The sequence below is a fragment of the Mauremys reevesii genome, linkage group 26 (assembly GCF_016161935.1).
Source record: "Mauremys reevesii isolate NIE-2019 linkage group 26, ASM1616193v1, whole genome shotgun sequence".
NCBI classification, from domain to species: Eukaryota; Metazoa; Chordata; order Testudines; family Geoemydidae; genus Mauremys; species Mauremys reevesii.
The window spans coordinates 2,871,508-2,894,155 of record NC_052648.1 but is presented as its reverse complement, the minus strand read 5'-3'; the positions used below and the strand labels follow the sequence as shown (position 1 = coordinate 2,894,155).

The following is a 22,648-nucleotide window of genomic DNA, read 5'->3' as shown; positions in this document are numbered from 1 at the left end:
GAAGACGCTGTAGGAAAAGACCCAACACTGGCTTGCACCTCACACCGGTGCCTGGGGGCATGGCAGTGGGGGCTCTAGTGGGCAGGGTGGCAGGGCTGTGGCAAGCCCATTCCCTGCCCATGCCCGAGAACAGCTGGAGCATGGAAATCAGGGCAGAGGGTGGCACTTTCTCTTCTCTGTCCAGGAACAAACCCTCCAACATCCCTAGGGCTCCAACCCCTCTTTGGGTCAGCAACTCTGCTGTGCCCTGCCCACTCCCTTGCAAGCTAGCCCAGGCTGCGCCCACGCTGCCCACATCCAGCCTCCCGTGCCCTGCAGAACCAGACAGGAATTCAGCTTCCTAACCCAAGCGCAGCAGTAGCAAGAAAGGGGTGCGGGCAGCCAACCAGCAGCATGGGCACCTGCTCCAGCCACCCCTGCACGTGCAGAAACTTTCCCTGCCCACCCTAATCCGCTCTGCATCAGCGATGGAGCTGCAGGCTCCCAACTGCCGGGGGCTCCTGTCCCCTCCCATGGACTCCCACTGGGGCACCCTCTGGTCCCACAGTGCCCGGAGCACCAGCTAGCACAAGACCCTTCCCCTGTAGCCAAGCTGCTCTCCCACCTGCAGCTCCACTCACCTGAGGTACCTGAGCGGCTCGATCTGCTCCCCGCTCTGGGTGGACGGGCAGCTCATTTTCCCTGGCTCAGCGCGGGGCAGGGGGTACAGCTGCCCCCTCTCTGCCTTGGCTCCCAGCAGCTGGAGCTCCCTGCACTGCTGCCGCTTCTCTGCCCCTCTTCTTTATGGCTTCGAGAGCAGAGCCACCTTCCAGGAGACGGAGCCAGTCATGAGACAGCAGCTGCTGCAGGGAAGGGGGACGATTGGTTGGAGGAACAAGCGAAATCCCCTTCGCCCAATGGGAAGCGGGGAATTGGTTAACCCCTTCCAGCCCACATGGCCATCAAGCAGCTTCAACAAGTCCCGTGGCTGGGTTTGCTCCTTAGATGGCGAGTGCCCCAGGTTGAGTCACGCTCACCCGAGGGAACTGGGGCGACACTCTGGGGTGGAACGAGCTGGCAGGTCTCAGTGCTGTCCTGCCATCACAAGTGGGACAGATTGGGCCTGGGCAGAGGGGCTGAGGGCCAGCCAAGCCGCTAGAACTGGGCTTCCCCTATCCACAGAGACAGGCACGAAGTGGCCCCTGGAGGGAAGCCTGCATCACTGTGCCCCGTTCCCCACCGGCCACGGAGGCGTGGGGAGAGCCGGAGCACTCAGCCCGGCGTTGGCTTCACCCCCATGAGCACCAGGGTGGGAGCTCGGCAGATTCCAAAGTGCCCTGCACAGAGCAGTTCCCAGGCCCTGCTCGTCCTTACACCAGCATCACCCCTTCGGCTGTAGTGGAGTCACTCCTGATTGACACACCAGTGTGAGGGACAGCAGCCGGCCCCAGGGGTGGCTGTGCTCCGGGACAGGGTACCCAGTACAGCCACGGCTGGCGGTAAGGTCAGGAGAGATCAGTGGGGTCAGTCAAACCCCTGAAGGTGCCTACATCCCCCACCATTCAGACCCACTCTTGAGGTCTGGGCACGGTTTGCTGGGAAGAGACTAATGGCCATTTCCTCAGCTGAGTTCTAGCCCCCCAGGGCACCTGCATAGCCAGAGAGAAGCCACCTGGAAAGGGCCCTTGATCAGCTGGTGAAGGTAGCCATCTTGTTGCCACCACCCACAATGCACCCAGCCTGGTGCAACCCTCCATATCCCTTCCTGAGCCACACAGCCACCTTGAAGCACGACGTTCCCCACAATCCAACCGGGCAGCTGGCAGGGCCACTCACCGAGCTCCTTGTAAAACGCAGCTCCCAGCCATCTTCCTTCCCTTTGCAGCTGCTCCCCAATGGCCTCCGGGGGCCTGCAGCCCTGCTTGCGGGAGGGAGCAGCAGTGGACAGGATGGGCTTCCGGCTCTGCAGAGAAGACCACTCCTTCCCCAGCAGATCCTTGGGAGAGGGAGGGGCCTTCCCCAAGTCCCTCCCCCCAGAGGCAACGGCCCGGGACAGCTCACTGATTGTTCCAGTGCCCTGGGGCCTAGCGAGATCTCTTCCAGCTGGAATAAACCTCCTCCGAAGCATGGGGTGGATCATTTAGAACTAGGCAAAGCTCCAGCTACTAGAGTCTAAGGAATCAGGCTGCTCCCTGGGGAAGGGGCGTAGATGGGGATTTGCTCCTGTCAAGGAAGGGGACCCCAATCGCCACAACACAGAGCATGTTGCTAAGAAAAGTCTCTCCCATACGGATAGGAGGTGAATTAACAAAGAAGCTGCTGCCTGGACAGCTGAGATCTGACAATCTCCCCGTGGCTGTGAACAGTTCCTGGAGCCTGGCCTGTGCGCTGGCCCCTTGCACAGGGTGCGAGTTTCACCCAGCTCAGTCCAGTGCACATGTGCTTTGCCGTCAGACAGGCAAGCTGCGCCAAGGCTATTGTTCCCATGCTTAAAGTTCAGGACGTTAACTCATCCTCTCTGACCTTGAACAAGGCTCTTCCTGCGGCCCCCGCCCTGGGCTCCGAGAGAAGCAGCAGGCTGTAGCCACAGCATTCGGAGCACTCAGAATCAGCACAGCTGTCAGCAACCCCATCAGCGAGGCTATGGGCCGAACACGGTCAGAGATCTCCCCTCTCAGTGCCTAAAGCGTGGAGGGTGAAATTAAGCATGTGCATAAGTGTTTGTAGGATCCAGGCTTTACCATGCACTCAAAGAGCAAGCTTCATTTACCACAGCGGAAAGGCAGCCTAGCATCAGCGGGGGACAGCACCTCCTGCTGGGAAGGGTCGGTAAAACAGCAGCTCCCACTAGGAAAGGATCCCAGGACAATAGAGTTACTGAAAGAGCAACAAGAGGGGGGTCTTAAACTAAATTTAAAATTGCCTGTTTTTCCAAAATTCATTTTAACAAATCCCTATAATATTCTGGGGGGCGGGGGTGACTGCCGGTAGCTGCTAAGGTATTGGTTAAGCACTGGGGTTCTGCAGGCAGTGCTAACATGCATTTCTAAGGGGGTTAAGCTTTGAACGGCTCTTTCCACGGTTTGCATAAAACAAGCCCCCATTGTTAGCCCCCTCGCAGCCTTCTAATAGCCCAACAATGGCCTGCACTACAATGCCTAGAAACTAAAAGGCCACACAAGCCTCCTTATTTCCCTCCATGCCGTTCTGCCTGCTGTTAAGGAGAAGCGTAAATCCAGTCTGCCAGCTTGACTTTCTCCTGCACTCTCGTTAGATTCCGGCCGCGTTGTTTCAAAGCGAGGCTTTAATCAGGCCGCTGGAGAGACGCGTGCATTTCACGGACCCGATCTCGGTTACATGTTAAAAATACTAGAGCGAGGTCTGCGGAGTTTGAAGTGGGGGTTGTTTTAATCTTTTCCTTTTTCAGAAGGATGGAGCTTTCCTCCTTCATAGGTTCCCCCTCCCCGCTTCTTTCAGTTTAACTAATTGCCAACTTATTCCCTTTGGTTCTGCAGATGGAGGGGAAAAAATCCCAGGCTTGCACTGGGGAGGGGAGGGGAGGGGAAACCCATCTTTTACATTCCACATGCACATCAATGGTACAAGGCAGGCTGCTCCCACGGTTAGCACCCTGGTCTGCAATTCAGGAAAGCTGAATTTCTAGTTCTGAATTTCAGACTTTTCAGGTGACTTTGGCTTACATCATTCAAATCTCTCTGGCCCAGACCCTCGGAAGGTATTTAGGTACACAAGTCCCATGCCTTTGAGAATCCGGGTCTCTGGACCTAGGCAAAATGAGAACAGCCCTTCTCCCCCAGCCCAACTCAGCATTTCTTTCTCGGGTGTTTAAACTGCAAAGGGCAGGAACTGTGTCTCACTCAGTGCTTCACCTCTGGGGTCTTGATTTCAGCTGGCACCTCTAGCCACCACTATAACACACGCAATACTAATACTAGGCACTTGCAGATATTAGCCAATTAGCCAACGAAAAGACTCGAAGTAGCAGCCTTCCACACCTGCCTTCCATTGCTAGCCCGATTTTGCAGAGGAAAGACTGGACATACTTAGAGGGCTGTGCCAGAAAGCTCCCCTCACCCACCAAGAATTTCAAGTTGACATTTCAGGCAGGTTAGGCTCAGCTGAAAGGCGCAAACACTGAACGAAGCAGAGGGTTATTGGCCCTGATCTGTATAGAAACGGGTGGGATTTTTTTTTTACTGAGTGTCAACTAAAAGTGACAAGGTGGGGGAGGGAATATCTTTTCTTAGATCAGCTTCTGCTGATGAGAGAGACAAGCTTTCAAGCTTACAGCGAGCGCCCAGATCTGAAGACCTCTGTGGAGCTCGAAAGCTTTTCTCTTTCCCCAACAGAAGTTGGTCCTGTAAAATAGATCACCTTCCCCAGCTTGTCCCTCCCATAGCCTGCGCTACTAAGGGAGTGCAGTTTAGATAAAGAATTTGCCCTGCAGCAGTTACAGCCCAAGCACCAGAACAGGTGCTACAGCAGGAGAGCCTGAAAGGGAAACCGACTAGTCAATAGACAAGAACCAACATATTCAGAAGCGACTTGGGCACTCCGATTTACGTCTCATTGAAGTCACTGTTTTGAGTATGCCTACACTGCAGCCCGGCATGTGATTGGCAGCTCATGTACATGTACTCCCGCTAGCCACGCTCCAGCTAGCTTGCTCGCTATAAATAGCAATAAGGAAAAGGCAGCAGGGGCTGCACAAACAAGAAGGGGGGGAGGTCACGTGGGATTGTGCAGCCCGCACTGAAGCCCTGCACCGTTGTGCCTCACCGCTATTTTTAGTGAGCTAGATCGATTAAAGCTAGCACAGGGCACGTCTCCGCACGCTGCAAATCACACCACCAGCTCCAGTGCAGACGTACCCTTACTGGCATAGCTATATGGGTTAGGGTTGGGGGAGGGGGGGGGGAAGTCACCCCCCGTAACCATAGTTGTCCCAGCCTAAGCCCTTGTGTAGCTGCAGTTATGCTGGCAAGGAACTCCTAGTGCCAGTATGACGTACTCCATTTGGGGAACTGGTTTAAGCAAAAAGAACTCTTTGGCATGGTCAGAGCAGCTCCCCCACGAGGAGGGTGTCCTGGGATAGCTTAAAGCAATTTGGTTCTCCTGGCAAATGCTTTTCAGCGTAGACAAAGACTGACACGTTTGAAAATAGGATCTGGACACCTAGTTTTATCCCCCAAGTTTCAAAGTTTTACCCCCCAAGCAGAATTGTTAACAAGTAAAATACGACTGGAAATTCCAATCGCAAGTGATGGTGGTAATATAGCTAAGGAGATTTAAAATACCTCTGTGGTTTTTAATGCCACCTCCTCTTTAACACCCCAGGGGAAGGGCTTTAATCAATTTCTCAGGGTTGTGAACAACACCGACAGGTGTAACAGAGCGGATACCAGCCCCCCCCTCTATCACCCTGCGTACATGAGAGGGCCTGTCAGATTCTGTTTAACAAGTCCCTCCACTTCCACTTGGTGCTACACTGACCTGTTCCCATTTTTTAAAATGCCTGTTCATGTCTCCCCTTTGCTCCTATTTTTTTTTCCCAAACAGTAGCTCACAGCATCTTAGCTGCCAGCCTGTATTGCTTAGCAATCACACAGCTGTGAGGGTGTGTGTGTGGGGAGGGGCAGAAGCCTCTCAGTGCTTTGCCAAGCGGACCTTGGCCAAATGAAGGCACAAGCCCACTTTCCAGCTGATGAAGGCATCTGCGGCTTACGTCACCAGCACTGCTCCTGTGATGCACCCCTGCACCCAGGGCTTAAATTCAGCCAGAGCTCCAGTCGACATTTTCAAACCCCATGGCGTTTTTATAGCATGTTGGAGGAGCATGGGGGGCTCCAGGAAATGCTCTCTAAGAATTAAAGCCCTGCCTGTGCCCGCGTGCTGCTCCGGCTAGAGCCCTATCGATTCTCTGAGCACACCTGCCAAGTTTCTGCTCGGCAGACAGCATCTGGCCCCGCTGCACAGGAAAGGCTGGCCCTGCTCGTCTCCCTCTGGTGGCGCAGGGCTGTAAGTGAATGCTCAGGGGACAAGCCCGCAAACAATTCCTTGCCTGCACCCTGGGGAGCAACAATGCACCCTGGGGAGCAACAGCCAGCTCCTCCTCCTCCAGCTCTGGAAAGCAGGAATGGCTGCCTGCAGTCCCCGTGCAAAGATCCCCTCCCCATTTCCTGTCTCAGACTCTTGGGTAATGCTGCTCTGCCCTGTTCCACGCCAGACATGGTAGAAGTAATGCCTGGCGGTGTATCGCTAAATGTAGGAATTTCTAGTGCAAGGTTCATCCTGCTCCCTATCCAGCAGCAGCTTCAGAGGAAAGCACTAGGAACCCTGCAGGAGTAATCTACCCCCAAGGAAAAGCTCTTCCTGCCCCCCATTAGAGATGGGGCTCATGTCCCACTGTAGGAGGGTTTCCAGATCTTCCAAAGCTGTAGCTATTGAGATAAAAAGATCCCAAGTTAATGTCCAATCAACGCTAATCTCTTGGCTTCTGGCTTGTAGCAGTGAGTTGCACAGGCTAGCACCAGTGCATGATAGTCTTCCCGTACCCGCATTTTAAAGTTGCTTTAAAAAAGCTTCTGAAGCCCCTTAAGAGAAGGTGCCACCGGGCAATACAAGAATGGCTTAATTCAAAGAAATACAGTAAATTCAGTATCAGCTGAGCCAGCTTCTTTCCAACCTGCCAGCAGGATCCAGACCCATCACACAAGCTACACCCCAGCCCCTAGACAAGGATTCTTGGCATCAGCTACATAGAGAATTGCTCATTTTGGGGCCTGCACTGACGTCTGTTGAGATTAGTTCAGCTACATAAAATTGCCCCTTACACTGGCAGATAGAGATTTGCAGTAGCACAGCAATTTTCATTTCCTCCCTCCGGTGAAGTGGCTAAGATTGGCCATACTGAGCCTTAGGACAGAAAAGTGCTGGGTTTTTAAAGCATATGGAAGAAATGAACATACTTGGGATTTGACTGATCTTTTCTGACACTGGAAATGTGACCTTCTCCCCTGTAGGAGCTGGGAAGACTGAGCTACTGAAAACAAGACCTGGGATCCCCAAGGGCAGAAGGGGTGTGTGTGTGGGCGTGTGTCAATAGTTCTCACATTATCTCTCACTAAGCAGGATCATGAGGCCCTGATTGTGTGGGGATGGGAGCCCAAGATGCTGAACACTACCAAGACCCTTAGAGAGAGAACCCCAAAGAGACTGCACTTTAAATAGGCCAGCCCAGAAAAGGAAGAATTATCTGCCTCCCCATCCACACTTTACAGACAGGGAACATAGGGGGCAGATTCAGGAGCTAGCCACAAGGTCACTGGGGAAATGAATCCAGCTTTTCTGAGTCCCAGCCCAGTGGCTTAAACACATGCCCATCATCCTTCCTCCACATCTCCTATCCCCAAGAGATACCTAATTGAAGGCAAAGGTAGCTAATGGGGCTGGACAGCGCTGGGAGCGCGGCACCAGGACAGCCTGTTACAGCAGGAGGCTTCGTGCCAAGGATGAAGAGCCCAGGAAGAAGCGCAGACAGCTGTTTAGAAAATAAATGCACACACACACATTTCCACCAGACTGTTTAATGTCACACACTTGGAACACATAGCCTTTGAGCATTGCATCTGACAGAGATAATGCTACCAGTGCAAGAATTGGAGGAACCAGCGGGCTGGGGAGAGTCCTGGCCAAGCTTCAGACATAAGACTGCAAGCCAAACTTCGCGTTGTTCTGCTCACTCATAGGCCTGAGGTAATAGAGCTCATCTGATGTTGGAGGAACCCAGCGGTCAGTGTGGAATACAGACTCCCCCACCTAGAGAGAAAGAGCTAGTTACTGCAGCTCCCTACGAGTACGCCACTGCAGGCTCCCTGCACCCGTGCCCTCACCCAGACAATGCAGAGCAGTGTCCGGGGGTCTGTGTCTGTGCAGTGGCACCTCATGCTGCCAAATGAGGGCATAAGAGGAGGTGTGGACTTGCTGCCACTCAGTTTCATCTTGAGCACAAAGCAGAGCCTGCACTGCAGAGGGGAAGGGGGCAGGAGGTGCAGCACCCATAACACACCTCCAAGCACTCAAGTTACCACAAGGAGGTAAATTCTCCATCTTGGAGTACGTGTCCCGCTGGGGGATCCACCAGAGGAGACTCCCAAGCAGCAACTCAGTGAGGAGGCAAATCCAAGCCGCTTCAGAGGACTGCATCATCCCCGGAAGCTGGTGAGATGGCATAATGCTTGGCAAAGGTATAGAGGGAAGACCAAGGTGCAGCCCTACAGGTTTCTGTTACGAGAACGCCTTTCAGTAGAGCTACAGCTGTGGACTGAGCTCTACTGGAATGTGCTGTCACTCTAGGAGGGGACTGCATGCACCCGAGCAGATTCTAAGTTAAAATGCCACCCAGAGCCCATTTTGACAGTCTTTTGACTGTCTTTGGGTAGAAATAGATTGTCCCTTCATCCTCTCTGAAAATGATACAAATAGCCTAGGAGAGAGCTGGAAAGTCTTAGTCCTGTCAAGATAGAAGGCAAGGACCCTTCTGGCATCTAGTGCACATAGGCTAGTCTCCTGTCTGGAGGCATGAGGCTTTGGGTAGGCGGATCTCTTCATTAATGTGGCTTTCCAAAGAGATCTTCAGAAAGAGGCGAGGATGGGAACACAGTGTAGCCATATCTCTACAGAAGGAAGTAAATGGCAGGTCTGCCTTCAGTGCACCAAGCTCTCCCATTCATCTAGCTGACATAATGACTAGGAGGAAGCAAGTCGCCGGGAGGGGTGGGGGGGGAAAATCCTCTGGGTCCTGAGAACCAAATGCAGGTCCCAGTGGGGAGCCAGGTTCCCTACAAGGAGAAACAAGTTGTCTAAGCTCTTGAGGAATCTGGCCATAGAGAGGTGGGGAAAAACAGAGGAGCCCTCAGCGGGTGAGTGGAAGGCTGTCACAGCACTACGAGTGAGTCCAGTGAAAGACCCAGTCTCTTTAAATCCAACCGGTAGCCTAGGATCTTGGAGAATGGAACCTCTGAGGTATGAGAAGAGTGAAGAGAATACCAGAAATTAAAGCGTTTCCATTTCTGAAGGTACATTTTGGGGGTACTAGATTTCCTGCTAGGCAGGAGAACCAACTGGACCTTATTCACACAAGTTAGCGCTATGCTTGAGAACCATCCAGGAACTACGTTCTCGGGGTTCAGGGAGGAGTCGGGAGGGATCGGGGTCCCAGAGTTCTGTGATCCTTCCCGATGGGAAGTCAGAAAGGCATTGTCAGAGTGGAGGCGGAGGAGGTTCAAGTACCACAAATTGCCTTGGCCAGGATGGCGCTACAAGGATAACTCTAGCTCGGATGCGGTTTGAGGAGGGTTTTGAGACAAGCATACAGTAGGGTACAGGGTCATGATGTTATTAGGGCAGCTCCCAATGAGCTGTAGCTGTAGCCTCCCTTGGAGCAGAAAAGATGACATTGCATTGTCTGGGCTGGCAGAGGTCGGCTTCTGGAACACCCCAGGTCTGGCAGAGGCTACGAATGATAGAATCATTGAGCTCCCATTTGTGATCCTCATGGAAGTTCCTGCTCAGGGAGTCTTCCAGGCTTCTGGAATACAGCTGCAGACAAAAATCTCATCGTTCTAATGGGAAATGTGCCAGTTCCACAGCTTTAGCGACTCCGTGCACAAGGACTGTGATCCTGCTCCACTCCGTCAGTTGTTATAATACACTGCTGTCCTGTTGTCCCACATTACCCTGACTGAGTGGCCCTGTGTGGTGCAAAGGAAGTTTTGACAAGCATATTGAACTGCTGTTGGCTCCAGAACGCTGATGTGGAGCGTGACCTCTTGTGCAGGCTACTTGTCCTGGGCTGGATCCCCTTGGAGGTGAACCCCGCATCCCCAAAGAGAAGTGTCTGTTGTGAGGATCTTTGAGAGCGGGAGGGACGTGAGAATGGGGTTTCCACACAGAACCTCAGTGGGTTCTTCCCCTACCTGAGAGAGTCCAGAATTTTCTGAGGAACTGTGATGCACTGGGGAGCAAACACAGACCGTAACCTCATCTGAAGGCATCTGAGGTCCAGTTTCACATGAGGCATCACGAAGGTGGAAGCCAACATGTGGCCCAAGAATTGTACTCAGTTTCTTGAGTTATTTGCAGTCTGTGTTATATCATCGCGATTAGACAAGACAGAGTGGAGAATCTCTTCCAGGAGACAGTAAGCCTAGCACGATTAAGTCTATTCTTCGAACTGGGCTCAATACAGACGTCTTCTGATTGATAAGAAGGCCCAGAGACTGAAATAGGGCTAGTGCCAAATGGACTCTAGAACTGATTGACCCCCCGAGGAGACAGGGTGTGTGTGTGTGTGGGGGGGGGAAAATACTGCCTTATCTGGGGCTGAAGAGGACTTTGCTGTTGGGGATGAGTTTTCCTCCATCTATGGGTCCTCCTGTTCTTGGTTGCTTCCCAGTGCTGAAGGAGTATAAGATACTGTTGGGGGGGAGGGGGAGAGAGAGACAGGGAAGTTTCCTACAGTGCTTGCGAGTGATGTGCTACTTGTGGGTATTGGGGTCTTTCTGGTTGGTACATCAGACATAGGTGCCAGTACTGAAGATTGGAGGTCTGATTGCGGTTCAGTCCGGGAGGATTGCAGTTGCAGGAGTCTGAGCTGTATCGGGGAATGCCAACGCTGAGGTGGTGAGCCTGGTAATGGAGAGGCTTGTTGATGAACTTCTTTGACCTCAGAGTTCGGGTGCAGGGAAAACAATGGTACCGGAGCGTGAATAAGAGCCCTGTGTGCATCTTGATGCCAAGAGGTGTCAGATGGTACAAGGTAGGTGTCAGTTGGTACAAGGTAGATCCCTGTGCTGTCTATTCTCCACAGGCTGCTTTCCGTGCAGTACTGGCAGCTTGGAGCTGGCACCAGATGGAGCATCAGCTGTACCCCCCAAGGAATGTGAGGTATCCTTAGAGTGGGATTTATAGGGTGACCTACCCCTCTTCCTAGTAAAAAGGTTTCTTCTTCTTAAAAGTCCTGCTTAAAAGGTGCTGCTGAAGCTGCCAACAGCCACAGGAGCAGCCTGGAATACTGAGGCCAATGTACAGGCTGGTGAAGCAGCTCTCGCTGGAGCTAGCGAGCACTTAATTAGGAGCTTCAGTCTAGCCTCTATCCTTCCAAGACATGCCTTTAAATCCCACACAGACCTTATACTTTGATGGGACGTCTCTGAGGCAGTGGAGGCAGCTCAAAATGCCCATAACTTCAGGGAAAAGCCACCTGGTAGAGCTTAAAACCCGGGGTCTTCCACATAGCCCAGAGAGATCCTAGACCAAAAACAGGCTGAGTTAAGACTAAAAAGAAATAAAACAACAAAGCAAAGGATAAACTAAGAGACTAGCTAGGTTAAGAAATGTGGGAAGCTGAGAATTAGCAGACATGCAATGGCTCTACCTCGAGCCGCAGGCAGTTGCGAAGGAACTGAGTGGCAGCGGGCCTGTGCCTTCTTATATACCGTTATTTGGAGGCATGAGGTGCTGCTCTGCGCAGGTGCAGCCCAAAGACACCGCTCTGCATTCTCTGGTGGAGAGCACATGCGTGCACGCGCATCCTACCGTGGAGCACTCATAGGGACACACATTTGAAGAAAAATTCACTGTAGCTGCTCCAGGGATAAACAGGACTTCAGTTTGAGCTCCCCAGATAAAAATTTAGCAGGTGTCTCAAACAGCAGTGACCATCGCAAGGCTGAGACCCTGTATGTCCTGCAAACATCCCCTCAGGCCATTAACATACCGCAATCAATTTCCCCTGTAGGCTCACAGAACATGCCAGTCTTTCCCTACACAGAACGCCACTTTTCCTCTAATCACACTCACTCCTGTCCTATGAACCAGGACTCCAATGCAACCCAGCATGACTAGGATGAAGTGTTGATCCCACCCTGCTCGGTATCAGCTGTGCATGCTCTCATTCATACCCTCCCCTTAGGTGGCCACCTGGCATTAATGCCTTCCTTCATAAACACATTATCTGAGCCTGCTGAGAAAACCAAAAGGTAGATTGAACCAGCCTCTTGAATGATTAATTTATATCACTGGTTATAAGTGGCCTTTGGGATACTCATTACAAGCCATGTCCTGCTGCACTATTGCCAGAAACGCTAATGATCTGGTGTCAGTAACATCCACCAGCTTTTCTCCCACCCCACCCTCCATCCCCAGACTGTATGTTACTCCCCCTTGCCCTCTGCTACTAGCATTGCAAGGTACAAACCTTCCACCCAGGAACACCTTCCATGATTTTGGCCTCCTCCTCAAGATTCTCCCGTAAGAGCTGCAGGGTCCTTAAACAGAAAGAAAAGCCTGTGTCTGGATCAGAAGTCTCTTCCCTGCACCATGCAGGAGCCAGACTAGACAATCTTTACTGACCCTGCCAGCCCTAAAGTTTGTTTCAGAGGCTATTGGGCTGTCATACAAACACCCAGTGAAGTTAGCACTGGCAACTGGGGGAGCCTTAACCAACATCTCTACAGATGACAATCAGGTTCACCTTTCATAGGGCACAGAATCCTGGCATAGCAGGCCTCACGCTACAAAGAGATACTGTTTTTGCAGTCAAAGATTTTGCTCCTGAAGCAGTTTCCACATGCGGTCTGAAGCACTCTCAGGCCTTGCAAAGCAATGGACTCATCAACACCCTTTGGAGAGACGAAGCGGTGCTTGTCTCAGTTAACAGTGATTCCTTCAACGGAAGAAGGACCCTTGCAGGGCTACAAAGGATTCACATGCAGGGACCCACTAGGGTACCAGGCTGGCACAGGTCTTTCGTCAGCATCCAGAGTGCTAGGGGCCTTACACAGACTGGGCTCTGCCTTAAAGGGCTTCCAGTATAAGAGACAAAACAGAATATTGGGGGTGGGGGGGAACAGATACAACATAGAAGCAAAATTAATGAGCTCATGTTATGCACCAGCTTTGGCATTTCTAGTCAGCTCTGGGCAGCCTGCTCACTCGCTGCTACCCCAATCCCCTCAAACACATGCCACTCACGGCCAGTAGTTCGGCCAGGTGATGGAAGGGGAACAAGCTAGGCCACCCCCTTAGGTTCATCTGCTGAGTCTTCTGGGACAGAAGCTTCCCTCACAGCTCATCAATCAGCAGCTCCAGTCCCACCATGCAGAGTGAGACAGAACCAGTCCTGCATGCTTCTTTGGGTGCAAAAAAAGGACAGCATTGCCCCATGGAGGGGGTGGAGCCTGCAGCTCTTACAAATACCGGGACATCAGCAGCAGCACAGCAAACAGCTGTTCAGGATATTGAGGTATCCCTGGGTCTTTATACAATAGCTAGTAGGGGCATGACAGTGGCCCAGCAACTGCAAGATCTTACCCTCCATGACAAGGCTGTTAGTCCCACCAAGGCCCTCCCCAAAGCAAAGAGTGAGCAAGGCAGGTAAATGTGGCAGCACTGTGGAGACAGGAACCCTGAATCCAAACGATCAGCCTCAGCGTGGGGATGAACTTACCTTCGATCTGACTCTGCTTGCAGAAGGGGAAACAAAGCGATACGGGTTTCCATATCCTCAATCTGCAGGCGCCTGGTACCAAAGATAAGGTTTGAAGAGTGGATTTCTTATCTGAGACTCCAAAGGACCATTTCTGTATCTTCATTTCAAAAACGCCTGTACTAAGAGCACTAGATTACTACACAGCTCAGTTGTCACAAGCTCATCAGCCAGAACTCCCAACCTTCTGCAATACATCATCATACTATGCAAATACAGGAGAACCACTCCGTCAGCCTGCGAACGCTAGCTCCTTCCTTCCTTCCCTGCTTTGTACAGCACACCGGGGAAGAACACACAGCTGCCAAACAGACATTTACCTCCTCTCTCTGTTCCACTTGACCAGGTTGTAGTAACCCAGGAGCAGGCTGGCAATGCCAATGGAAAACAGGCTATAACCTACCATAAGAAAAAGGGAGATTAACTGGGCTGTCCTGGGTCAGAGCTTCCCTTTAACCTCTCAGCCCCCTGCAAGCAGAGTCTCCTTGAACGGCAGCGCCCCATAAAAAGCTGTGATAACTGCCCCGAAGTAGGGGGCGACGATGGGGGCAGGGCAGTAACAGCCTAGGGGGAGGGGATCAGGAGTGTGTGTGGAGAGGAGCAAGCTAGTAAGAGCCTGGAAGTGGAGGGAGATGGGGGAGGGGCAGTAACAGCCCCGGGTGGGGGCAGGGGACAGAGAGCGGGGGGCGGTGACAGCCCCGGGGGCCGGGGATGGAGAGCGGGGAGGGGCGGTGACAGCCCCGGGGGGGGGGGGAGGAGAGAGCGGGGAGGGGCCGGTGACAGCCCCGGGGCCGGGGATGGAGAGCGGGGCAGGGGCGGTGACAGCCCCGGGGGGGAGGAGAGAGGCGGGGGGGGCAGGGGACGGAGAACGAGGGGCGGGGCCCCCCCGCACTGACCCGAGAGCCCCCGGCGGGGCAGGTTCCGCTTGTAGTCGATGGGCCCGTAGCCCCCCGAGGGGGGCAAGTCCTGCTTCACCTTCACCAGCGCCGCCATCCTCGCCCCCAGCCGCGCAGGCGCACGTCACAGCGCGCACGTCACCACGCTCACCCGGAAGTGACGAAGGGACGCTGCGCTGCCGCCATATTGGGGACGTGCCGTCTCGTCACGTGACCGCTGCAGCGGCGGGCTCCTCCGCCTTAAAGGGCCTGCGGCGCCACCGGCCTCGCACCTCCCGCCCACGAGTCTGCGGCGGTTCGAGTCCCGCCTTCCCCGACCCGGCCGCTGCGTTGGCTACAAACAGCAGCAGCAGAAGCCAGGCCCCTCCCCCGCTCTAACCACCAGCCCCCACTCCCCTCCCAGAGCCAGGGCGAGAACCCAGGAGTCCGGCCCCTCCCCCGCTCTAACCACTAGCCCCCACTCCCCTCCCAGAGCCAGGGAGAGAACCCAGGAGTCCGGCCCCTCCCCCGCTCTAACCACTAGCCCCCACTCCCCTCCCAGAGCCAGGGCGAGAACCCAGGAGTCCGGCCCCTCCCCCGCTCTAACCACTAGCCCCCACTCCCCTCCCAGAGCCAGGGAGAGAACCCAGGAGTCCGGCCCCTCCCCCGCACTAACCACCAGCCCCACTCCTCCCAGAGCCAGGCGAGAACCCAGGAGTCCGGCCCCTCCCGCTCTAACCACTAGCCCCCACTCCCCTCCCAGAGCCAGGGAGAGAACCCAGGAGTCCGGCCCCTCCCCTGCTCTAACCACTAGCCCCCACTCCCCTCCCAGAGCCAGGGCGAGAACCCAGGAGTCCGGCCCCTCCCCCGCTCTAACCACTAGTCCCCACTCCCCTCCCAGAGCTGGACATGCAAGGAGCCCAGCCCTTTCCACTTTCAGAATGAAGTCCCAGCTCTAGCTTTTTGTCCTGCTTTCCACACTAACAGTGATCAGCGGGCAAGGCCGGGAACATGTCCATTGCTTGGGCAGGATAATTAATAGGGCTCAACAACCCCTTAGTGGAAAAGCCCTAGAGAATGGAATAGAAAATTATCACCTACCTTTGTTTTTAATCTGTCCTATAAAACGTAATTGAGGATTAGATCCCTGCAGTGGGATGGCCTGCGAACCCAACTGTAAGTAGAAGTTACCACCTTTCTCTGTTTTACTAGGCTGGTTTAACAGAATGTTATTGGGTGGTTACGTCACGCTCCGGCTAGATGGGCTTTCTCCATTGACCGCTGAGTCGGTTTTGATACAGCCCTAGGCAGTTCTTTGGTTCCACACAGTACTTGTCTATAAGCCCAAAATGCCAGTTTGAGCGTCAGCTGCATGGTGGCCTGAACGGGGCCACCTTCTGTGCCTAGGCCTGAGCTGAGCCACTGAGTTTTGGTCTCTACAGTGCATAGAACTGTCAGCAACAATGGTCCCCAACCGTTTTTTGGCTGGCAGGCGCCAGACGACGAGCCACAGAGGACCGTGGTGGCAGACGAGTATCCACTGAAATTTCGCTGACAAACGGCAACGTCAATAGGCGTCGCCGCTGAAATATCGGCATTTTGGCGGCAACACCTCTGGATGATGCAGCTTGTCGGCGGCATTTTGGCGGATGCTTGTCCGCCGGGCAGTACGCGGGCGCACTTAGATGCCCTGGCGGGTGCCATGGCACCAATGGGCACCATGTTGGGGACCCCTGGTCTGCAAGAAATAACAAAAGGAAGCTGAACTCACTCAGGTGCTTTCCAGTGGTTCTCAGCCAGGGGTCTGGGGCCCCCTGGGTGGCCGTGGGAAGGTTTCAGGGCAGTTGCCAAACAGCACCAGTGTTAGACTCGCCGGGGCCCAGGACAGAGGGCTGAAGCCGGGAGCCCTGAGCCCTGTCACCTGGGGCTGAAGCAGAAGCGTCTTGGTGCCTCCTGTGGTTTGGGGCCCCGGGCAGTTGCCCCGCTTGCTACCCCTTAATGCCAGCTGTGGCTTTTATATGCAGAAAACCAGATGTTGTGCCACAGGTGGGCCATGGAGTCTTTATGTATGTCGGGGGGGCTCAGAGAGACAAAGGTTGAGAACCCCTAGGCTAACCGCGCTGTGCAGGGTTACAGCGATCTGTGCAACTCAGCCAGCGGCGCCGCCGATTGTTCTTTTCCTGGCACCAGAGGGCGCCCCTGCCTCACTATTATTGCAGGGGACCCTTGGCACTGAAATGCCCCTGGATTTTGAAAAGAGCATTTGAGCGGGCTCCCTTGCTAGGCCAGGGGTGACGAGGTTCCTTGCAGATGGTGTGTTCTGGGTAGTTGTGCTTTTCCGACCCTCGGTTGCACACCAGTCCGGAAGCTTGGCTAAATAAAACCAGCAGGAGCCACAGCAGCCTCCCTCCTGTCTCGTGGCGCGTTCTCAGCGGGGGGGGTGGGGGGTGGGTACATGTACAGGGCAGCAGAGCTGGTGGGTGGGCAGGAGGGCAGTGTCTATGCACTCATTGCCTTGGCCTGCTGTATACAAGCTCAAAGGCACTGCAGTACCTAGTGCTTCTAGTGGGTGTTAAAAACCCCTGGCTTCCCAAGGGAGGTATAGGAGCCCTAGCAACTCACCAGGGAAGGGGAGGGAATGAAGGAGTCACAGAGGGGCCATGGCTCCTCTAAGGGGAATGGCAAAAAAGGGTTAAAAGAGAGGGTGAACAGCCTGTCTCTTGGGGTGCGGGGAGGGACGATGCATGACCCTCATTATGCACAGATCCTAGAGACCACCCTCTCTGTGCTCTGTGCAGGAAGGGTGCAGCAGATGTGGCTGACCCTGGATCCTTCTCCCCCTGCACATGATGGGGCCCCTCTGCACAGGGATCGACTGGGCACCATTGCGCCCCAGGTTTAAAGAACTGCTGTGTTCAGCACCAGAGGTGGCTGCATTTCAGCAGCAGGCAAATGGTGTAGGTTTGTATAACGCGGCGGGAGCTGGTTGATGACGTTGATATTGCTGTGAAGAGAAAACTGATTTGGAAGCCTGGGATTTTAATGTTATAAAGAGGTTGACCCTGTAGGTTCCAGGTGAGCCTTGCTGTCACCTCGCTGGAATAAAGGGAACTGTTGTGTCCCCAAGGAATGTAGCGATGGCCCAGAGCCGTCAGCTGATACCGGGTTTTGTTTGGTACAGCTTACAAGCCCCACAGCGAGGGAGGAGACTGTCCTAAATTGGAGGTTTTGTAAGGGCAGATACTCGGAGCCAGCCCTCCTGCTCTGGCTCCTCCTGGCAGGGAGGAGGCTTCGTGTGCACAGGTGCTATGTAGGCAGATTGGACAGGGCCTGGTAAAGCTTCTGCCAAGCAGAAAAACCTGGGTGTGAATTTAAGTTCCTGGTACAGCGGAGAAATGGCCAGAGCGGGGTCACATCTACCAGCTGCCCCCGGCCCTTGAAATGCCAGCGGTACCAGGAGCGATGACAGTGTCAGAACAGGACTTTTTGCTGCTTTGGAGTTAAATTTATCACACAATGTAGACTTACCTGTTCTTGACAATTTGCCACCGTGTTATTCCTGGCAGCACTTTAAACGTAAAGCAGTAGCTCACGGGCGGGCAGGAAGTGCTGGCAGGTGCTTAGAGCAATGAGACCAGGGATCAAGACTGCTGGATTCTGCTGCCAGCCTGGGGCGGGAATTGAGGGCTACAGCAGGAAGACTGGGAGACAGGACTCCTGGATCTGCTCCTGCCTCACTGTGTGATCTCAGGTGGATCCCGTTAACCACTCGGTGGCCTCAGTTTCCCCATTTGTAGAATGGGTCTAATAACACACATCAAGTTCCTGAGTTCCCCAGCTGACAAGCTCTAGCAAAGGGCAAAGGAGTATTAATGAACCATTCTAATAATAGCAAAAACAACGAGGGGTCCTTGTGGCACCTTAGAGACTAACAAATTTATTTGGGCATCAGCTTCCGTGGGCTAAAACCCACTTCATCAGATGCCTGGAGTGGATCTTTTCATGTATTTATACCTGCTCCTGTATTTTCCACTCCAGGCATCTGATGAAGTGGGTTCTAACCCACGGAAGCTGATGCCCAAATAAGTTTGTTAGTCTCTAAGGTGCCACGAGGACTCCTCCTTGTTTTTGCTGATACAGACTAACATGGCTGCCGCTCTGAAACCTGCCACCATTCTAATAATGCAATAGTGAACCTGTCAGACAGCTTAGGGGAGGAGTGAGCACCTTGTGTAAAGCACAAGGGTGGTCAAAACTGGTGCCCGACCCCCCCTGCCTAGGGGTTGAAGCCAGCAGCTCTCAGCAATGAGCCTGCAAGGAACTTTGACCTGGCCAAACCAGTGGGAGCTGGTGGCAGGCGGGACTATCCTTGCCGGAGGGGAGGAGCCAGGCTGAGCTGGCCAAGGCAGATGTTACTCTTTGCACAGCTTGCCTCTCTCTGTGCAGGAGCAGAATTAAAGAGGCACCAGCAGAGAACACACGTGCCTGGGGCGGCACATGCTAAGGGGCGGCATTTTTTTGCTTCAGCAGTTGGGGCAGTTGTCCAAGTGGCTTTTTTTTTTTGCTTGGGGTGGCAAAAATGGTAGAGCCGGCCCTGCACGCTGTTCCTCCCCAGCAGCGTCCCACAGGTTGCAAAATGTTGGCTCATCTTCTTCGGCATCCACAGTGGTCGTGAGAACACAAAGACTCGACTGGCACTGGCAGCCGGGCAGCAGCCTCCATGACCACCAAGACATTCCAAGGCCAGCGAGACAGGGCTGAGGGGCAGCTGGCTGCAGCTTGATCCAAATGGCTGTGGGGATGGGGGGAGATACTTGCCGAGATGCTGCCAGCCCTGAGGTGGGGGGGGGTACGCTGCAAGGTCAAGGTAACCTGCCTCCAGCATCTCGTTCATCGCTCCTGGCCCCACTAGGGCAAGAGCTGGGCAAGCTGTCTCCTTGCACCCTTTCTGCTCCAGCACGGGCCTTGTGGTGTGCCACCCGCTGGAAGAATAACAGGGGCTTATGCAACCAGCCCTCCCTCCACAGCCCTCCTTCCCCTTCCCTTCCCGGCTGAATTCAAAGCCCTGGCTCTCTGAGCCAGCGACCTCAGCCGCAGCCTGGCTGCAGGGGATGGTGCAGCTCGAGAAGCCCAAGTCTTCTCACCAGCAGTTGCCGAGGTGCGGAACTCCTTGCCACAGGAGACGAGACTGAGCCCCCTCTGGCCCCTGGCCACTTTTGGGTCAAGCTGCAGGCCTTCCCTCACCGGACTGCACCGGGGATCTGGGCAGAGCGACGAGGGGAGGAAGGGAAGGAGGAGAGGGTGGTTGAGAAGGAGAGCAGAAGAGGGGGAAACCTCCGGCATCTGGGAAAGAGGAGCCACTGGGTGCCAATTAAATCAGCATGTAGGGCACTTAGGGGCCACTGTAATTGGCATTTAACACGGCACTGAACCCGTCAGACAGGTCCCTGCTAACCTGGGCTGGCTTTGAACAGCAACCTCCCCGTGAAGCTCCCTGAGCCCTGGGTCCCTGAGCTGTCAGGCCTCAGTCAGGGGCAGTGACAGGCAGTGCTGGGCAGCATTGCCCTGCAACCCAAGGGAAGAGGAGTCAACAGCCCTTATGTTGCCCCGTGCCCCCTACTCAGGGCTAGAGCAGCTGAGGCCCTTGAGCACCTGCAGCCTGACCGGCGGCCCCGGGAGGCCTAGAACCCCCCAATTGGAGGGTCACACTCGTCCTTCGGTGGGGGCCAGAGCACTGAGCCAGAGCCCAGGCCTGGAAGGACAGGTGCGGGGCGGGAATCATTAACACAATTACTGGCTCCGGGTTGATTATTTTTATTTTATAAAAGGTCCTTCTGGGTCACCGAGCTCCCTGCTGCTTCCTAAGCTGGGGATCGTTTCAGAGCAAGGTCACTCGTGGCTTAGCTCTAATCAGGGCTCATCATCGCTCAGCTGCCGCGGACTTAACGACGTTGCAGATGGTCGGACCAAGATCTGGCGTAGCAGACAGGAGCAGGTATCTCAGACATGCAGCACGGCTCCTTCCCTGCAGGCTGCGGCCCTGGCTTCGCCCAGGGAGACGTGGGTTCTCTCCTACTCCCCACATTCCCCAGCCAGCCAGAGGGCCCCTTGCCGCCAGCCCCTCGGCGGTCCTGGAGACAAAGCACGCACTTAAAACCCACACGACACCAGCCAGGGCTCAGCAGGGCAGGCAGTGCTGGGAGATGCCCCCTCCCCGGCTTCTTGGAGCAGGGCCAAGTCTGTGCCCATGCTGCAATGGGAGCCAGCCTCCGCTAGGGGGCAGGCTGAGCTCACCCAGCTCAGCAGGGTTTCAACCCCCCCCCAAGGCCACAGGGCTCCAGTTACGCCCTTTTCCCCCACCCCCCACCCTTACAGCATCCCCCCTGCATTGTGCTAGGCCCCATGTGCCTGGCTGAGATTTTATAGATGCCGCTTCTCCCACCCCCCTGCCCCCATTTCACAGGTGACAGCTAATCTGTGTCACTGCCCTGCCGGAGCGTTAACACTTGCACTGCCGGCGTGTTCCAGCCTGGCAGCCAAAGGAGGGTTTTCAAAAGGGGCGGGCGAGCATAGGCCCCCATACTCGCAGCAGCCAAAGGGTTAAGCGCTAGCTTTCACCCTCTCCTACTGGGCCACACTGGCCCTTGCCCAGAGCCTGCCTCCTCCCTGGTGCCGCTGGGCCCGATGTGGGGGTGGTGCGACCTGCCTGGCCCTCTCCTGCGTTTATCCACTGGCTGGAAGAGCGGTGCAGAGAGCCCGGACTGGAGCCCAAAATGATTTATTGGCTTAATCTGCAGGAGGTTCCCTGGAGGGTCATTCCTCAGCTGGCGCTAGTGGCTCTGGCTTTCTCCCCGTGGCAGGCTCTGTGTTTCAGTCCTGGCTGTGGCTTTGGGAGGGGGGAGCATGGGGAGAACTGGCAGCATGATTGCAAAGGACTTTTGTGTGCTTGATTCCTACAGCACTCCTGGGCTGCAGCTCCAGGGTGGGGCAGGGCGAGGGGTTGTGGGCGCCTGTGGTTTTCTTCCCCTTCGGTGACGTTGCACAAGCAAGCAGCCGCCTCGACTATTTCCCGGGTGCGGGAGGGAGTGTTGGGAAAAGTGGGGGAGGGTAAAGGCTTAGCCCTGTCTGAAACTGTAGCTGGGAGAGGGAGAGGCAGGCGGCAGAGCCTGGGAGCCCCACGGAGTCACATGCTGTGCAGAGCCCGGGGTGGCTCCGCTGGGCCTGCCCTCTTGGCTGAAGTACAGGAAAATGGAAGGACGAGAGAGCAGCAGTTCAACAAAATGGCTGCAGCTCAGCCCCACCCTTCCGCTGCTGCCCTAGGGTAACCTCGGGCAGGGAGGGGCGAGGGCAGGAGCAAGGCCTCCAACCCGCCGCAGTGACTCCGATGGCGCTGCCTGGCTCACATCCGTTGCTCAGGCAGCCACGGGCAGAAGCAAGGGGGACCCTCACCACCACCCCCTGCCGGCGAGAGCAGGAAGCCTGGTTCTAAGACTCCCCCGTTACACCCAGGGCGACAGTCACTCGCATTGTGGGCTTGCTGTGCCCAGAGGACGTCAGCCCCACTCACTGTCCTGAGCCTCCTAGGTCACGAGTGGCACGAGCGTAGTGCACGTCAGCCCCCATCGCTAGCCTAGGACCTGCCTCGGGCTGGAAGAGAAGGGGCAAGGGGACGGCCTAGCAGGAGCTAGGATCCTGCTTAGGAGCGAGATCAGGTGGCAGCACTGGGGGTGGAGGCCCAGAGCTGGAATAACCATGAGGCTGCCACTCCGGATTGAGGTGCATTGGCAGAGCAGGACGCTGACGTACGCTGGGCCAAGCTCTGAACAACACCGGAAGCAAGGACTGAAATCCAGCCAAGAACTCAGGCCTCACTCCTAAACTCAGTGGCAGCACCACGAGGCTTTCCAGGCTGAATCAACTTGCTGCTCCTCCAGCTTAGAGCTGCTACTAGCCCAGCTCATTTTCTCCTTGCTGCAGCAAAGAGGAAAGCGCTGAGAATCTGTCCATATAAAAACCCTACAGCAGGGACTCCCCGTCCCAGCCCTCGGGGAGGACACAGTGCTCAGGGCTGCTAGCTAAGACGTTTTTCTTTTACTAGACGGCCTCAGTGTGGAAAAGCCCCATGCAGGAATTCAGGTAAAGGAGAAGTTTACAGCCAGCAGGTGGTTATATATTGATATTGGCTCAGGAAAACCTTAGTCCTTATTCCCCACCCCCACCCCAG

The 22,648-nt window shown here is 54.9% G+C and overlaps 2 protein-coding genes and 1 long non-coding RNA gene across 9 annotated transcripts in view; 1 reads left to right on the top strand and 2 right to left on the bottom strand.

Moving 5' to 3' along the window:
• YJEFN3 (YjeF N-terminal domain containing 3) overlaps positions 1 to 12,177 on the bottom strand; it is a 56,832-nt gene extending 44,655 nt beyond the window's left edge. Inside the window, exons 1-3 of one of the 6 annotated variants that reach the window (XM_039515505.1) lie at positions 11,191 to 12,177; positions 2,503 to 2,660; positions 621 to 842 (exon numbers count right to left, since the gene is read on the bottom strand). Coding sequence is in view for 2 of the 6 variants with exons in the window: in XM_039515506.1 (XP_039371440.1) it covers positions 621 to 676 (56 nt within the window). In the remaining 4 variants the exon portion in view is untranslated. Of the gene's footprint in view, positions 1 to 620; positions 843 to 1,815; positions 2,077 to 2,502; positions 2,661 to 11,190 lie in introns of those variants that run through there. The other 5 variants (XM_039515504.1, XM_039515502.1, XM_039515503.1 and 2 more) reach the window with 5 other exon arrangements.
• NDUFA13 (NADH:ubiquinone oxidoreductase subunit A13) lies at positions 7,571 to 14,634 on the bottom strand. Its single transcript, XM_039515510.1, has 5 exons — positions 14,446 to 14,634; positions 13,870 to 13,948; positions 13,511 to 13,582; positions 12,260 to 12,329; positions 7,571 to 7,818 (listed from the first exon to the last, which is right to left on the bottom strand). The coding sequence occupies exons 1-5, from the start codon at positions 14,540 to 14,542 to the stop codon at positions 7,699 to 7,701; spliced, it is 438 nt and encodes a 145-aa protein (XP_039371444.1). The 5' UTR covers positions 14,543 to 14,634; the 3' UTR covers positions 7,571 to 7,698.
• A 596-nt stretch (positions 14,635 to 15,230) lies between these two features.
• The window catches only part of LOC120391638, a 31,889-nt gene continuing 24,471 nt past the window's right edge, over positions 15,231 to 22,648 (top strand). For both annotated transcript variants that reach the window (XR_005591423.1, XR_005591422.1), the window contains exons 1-2: positions 15,231 to 15,600; positions 20,253 to 20,419. This is a non-coding gene — a long non-coding RNA (uncharacterized LOC120391638). The remainder of the gene's footprint in view (positions 15,601 to 20,252; positions 20,420 to 22,648) is intronic.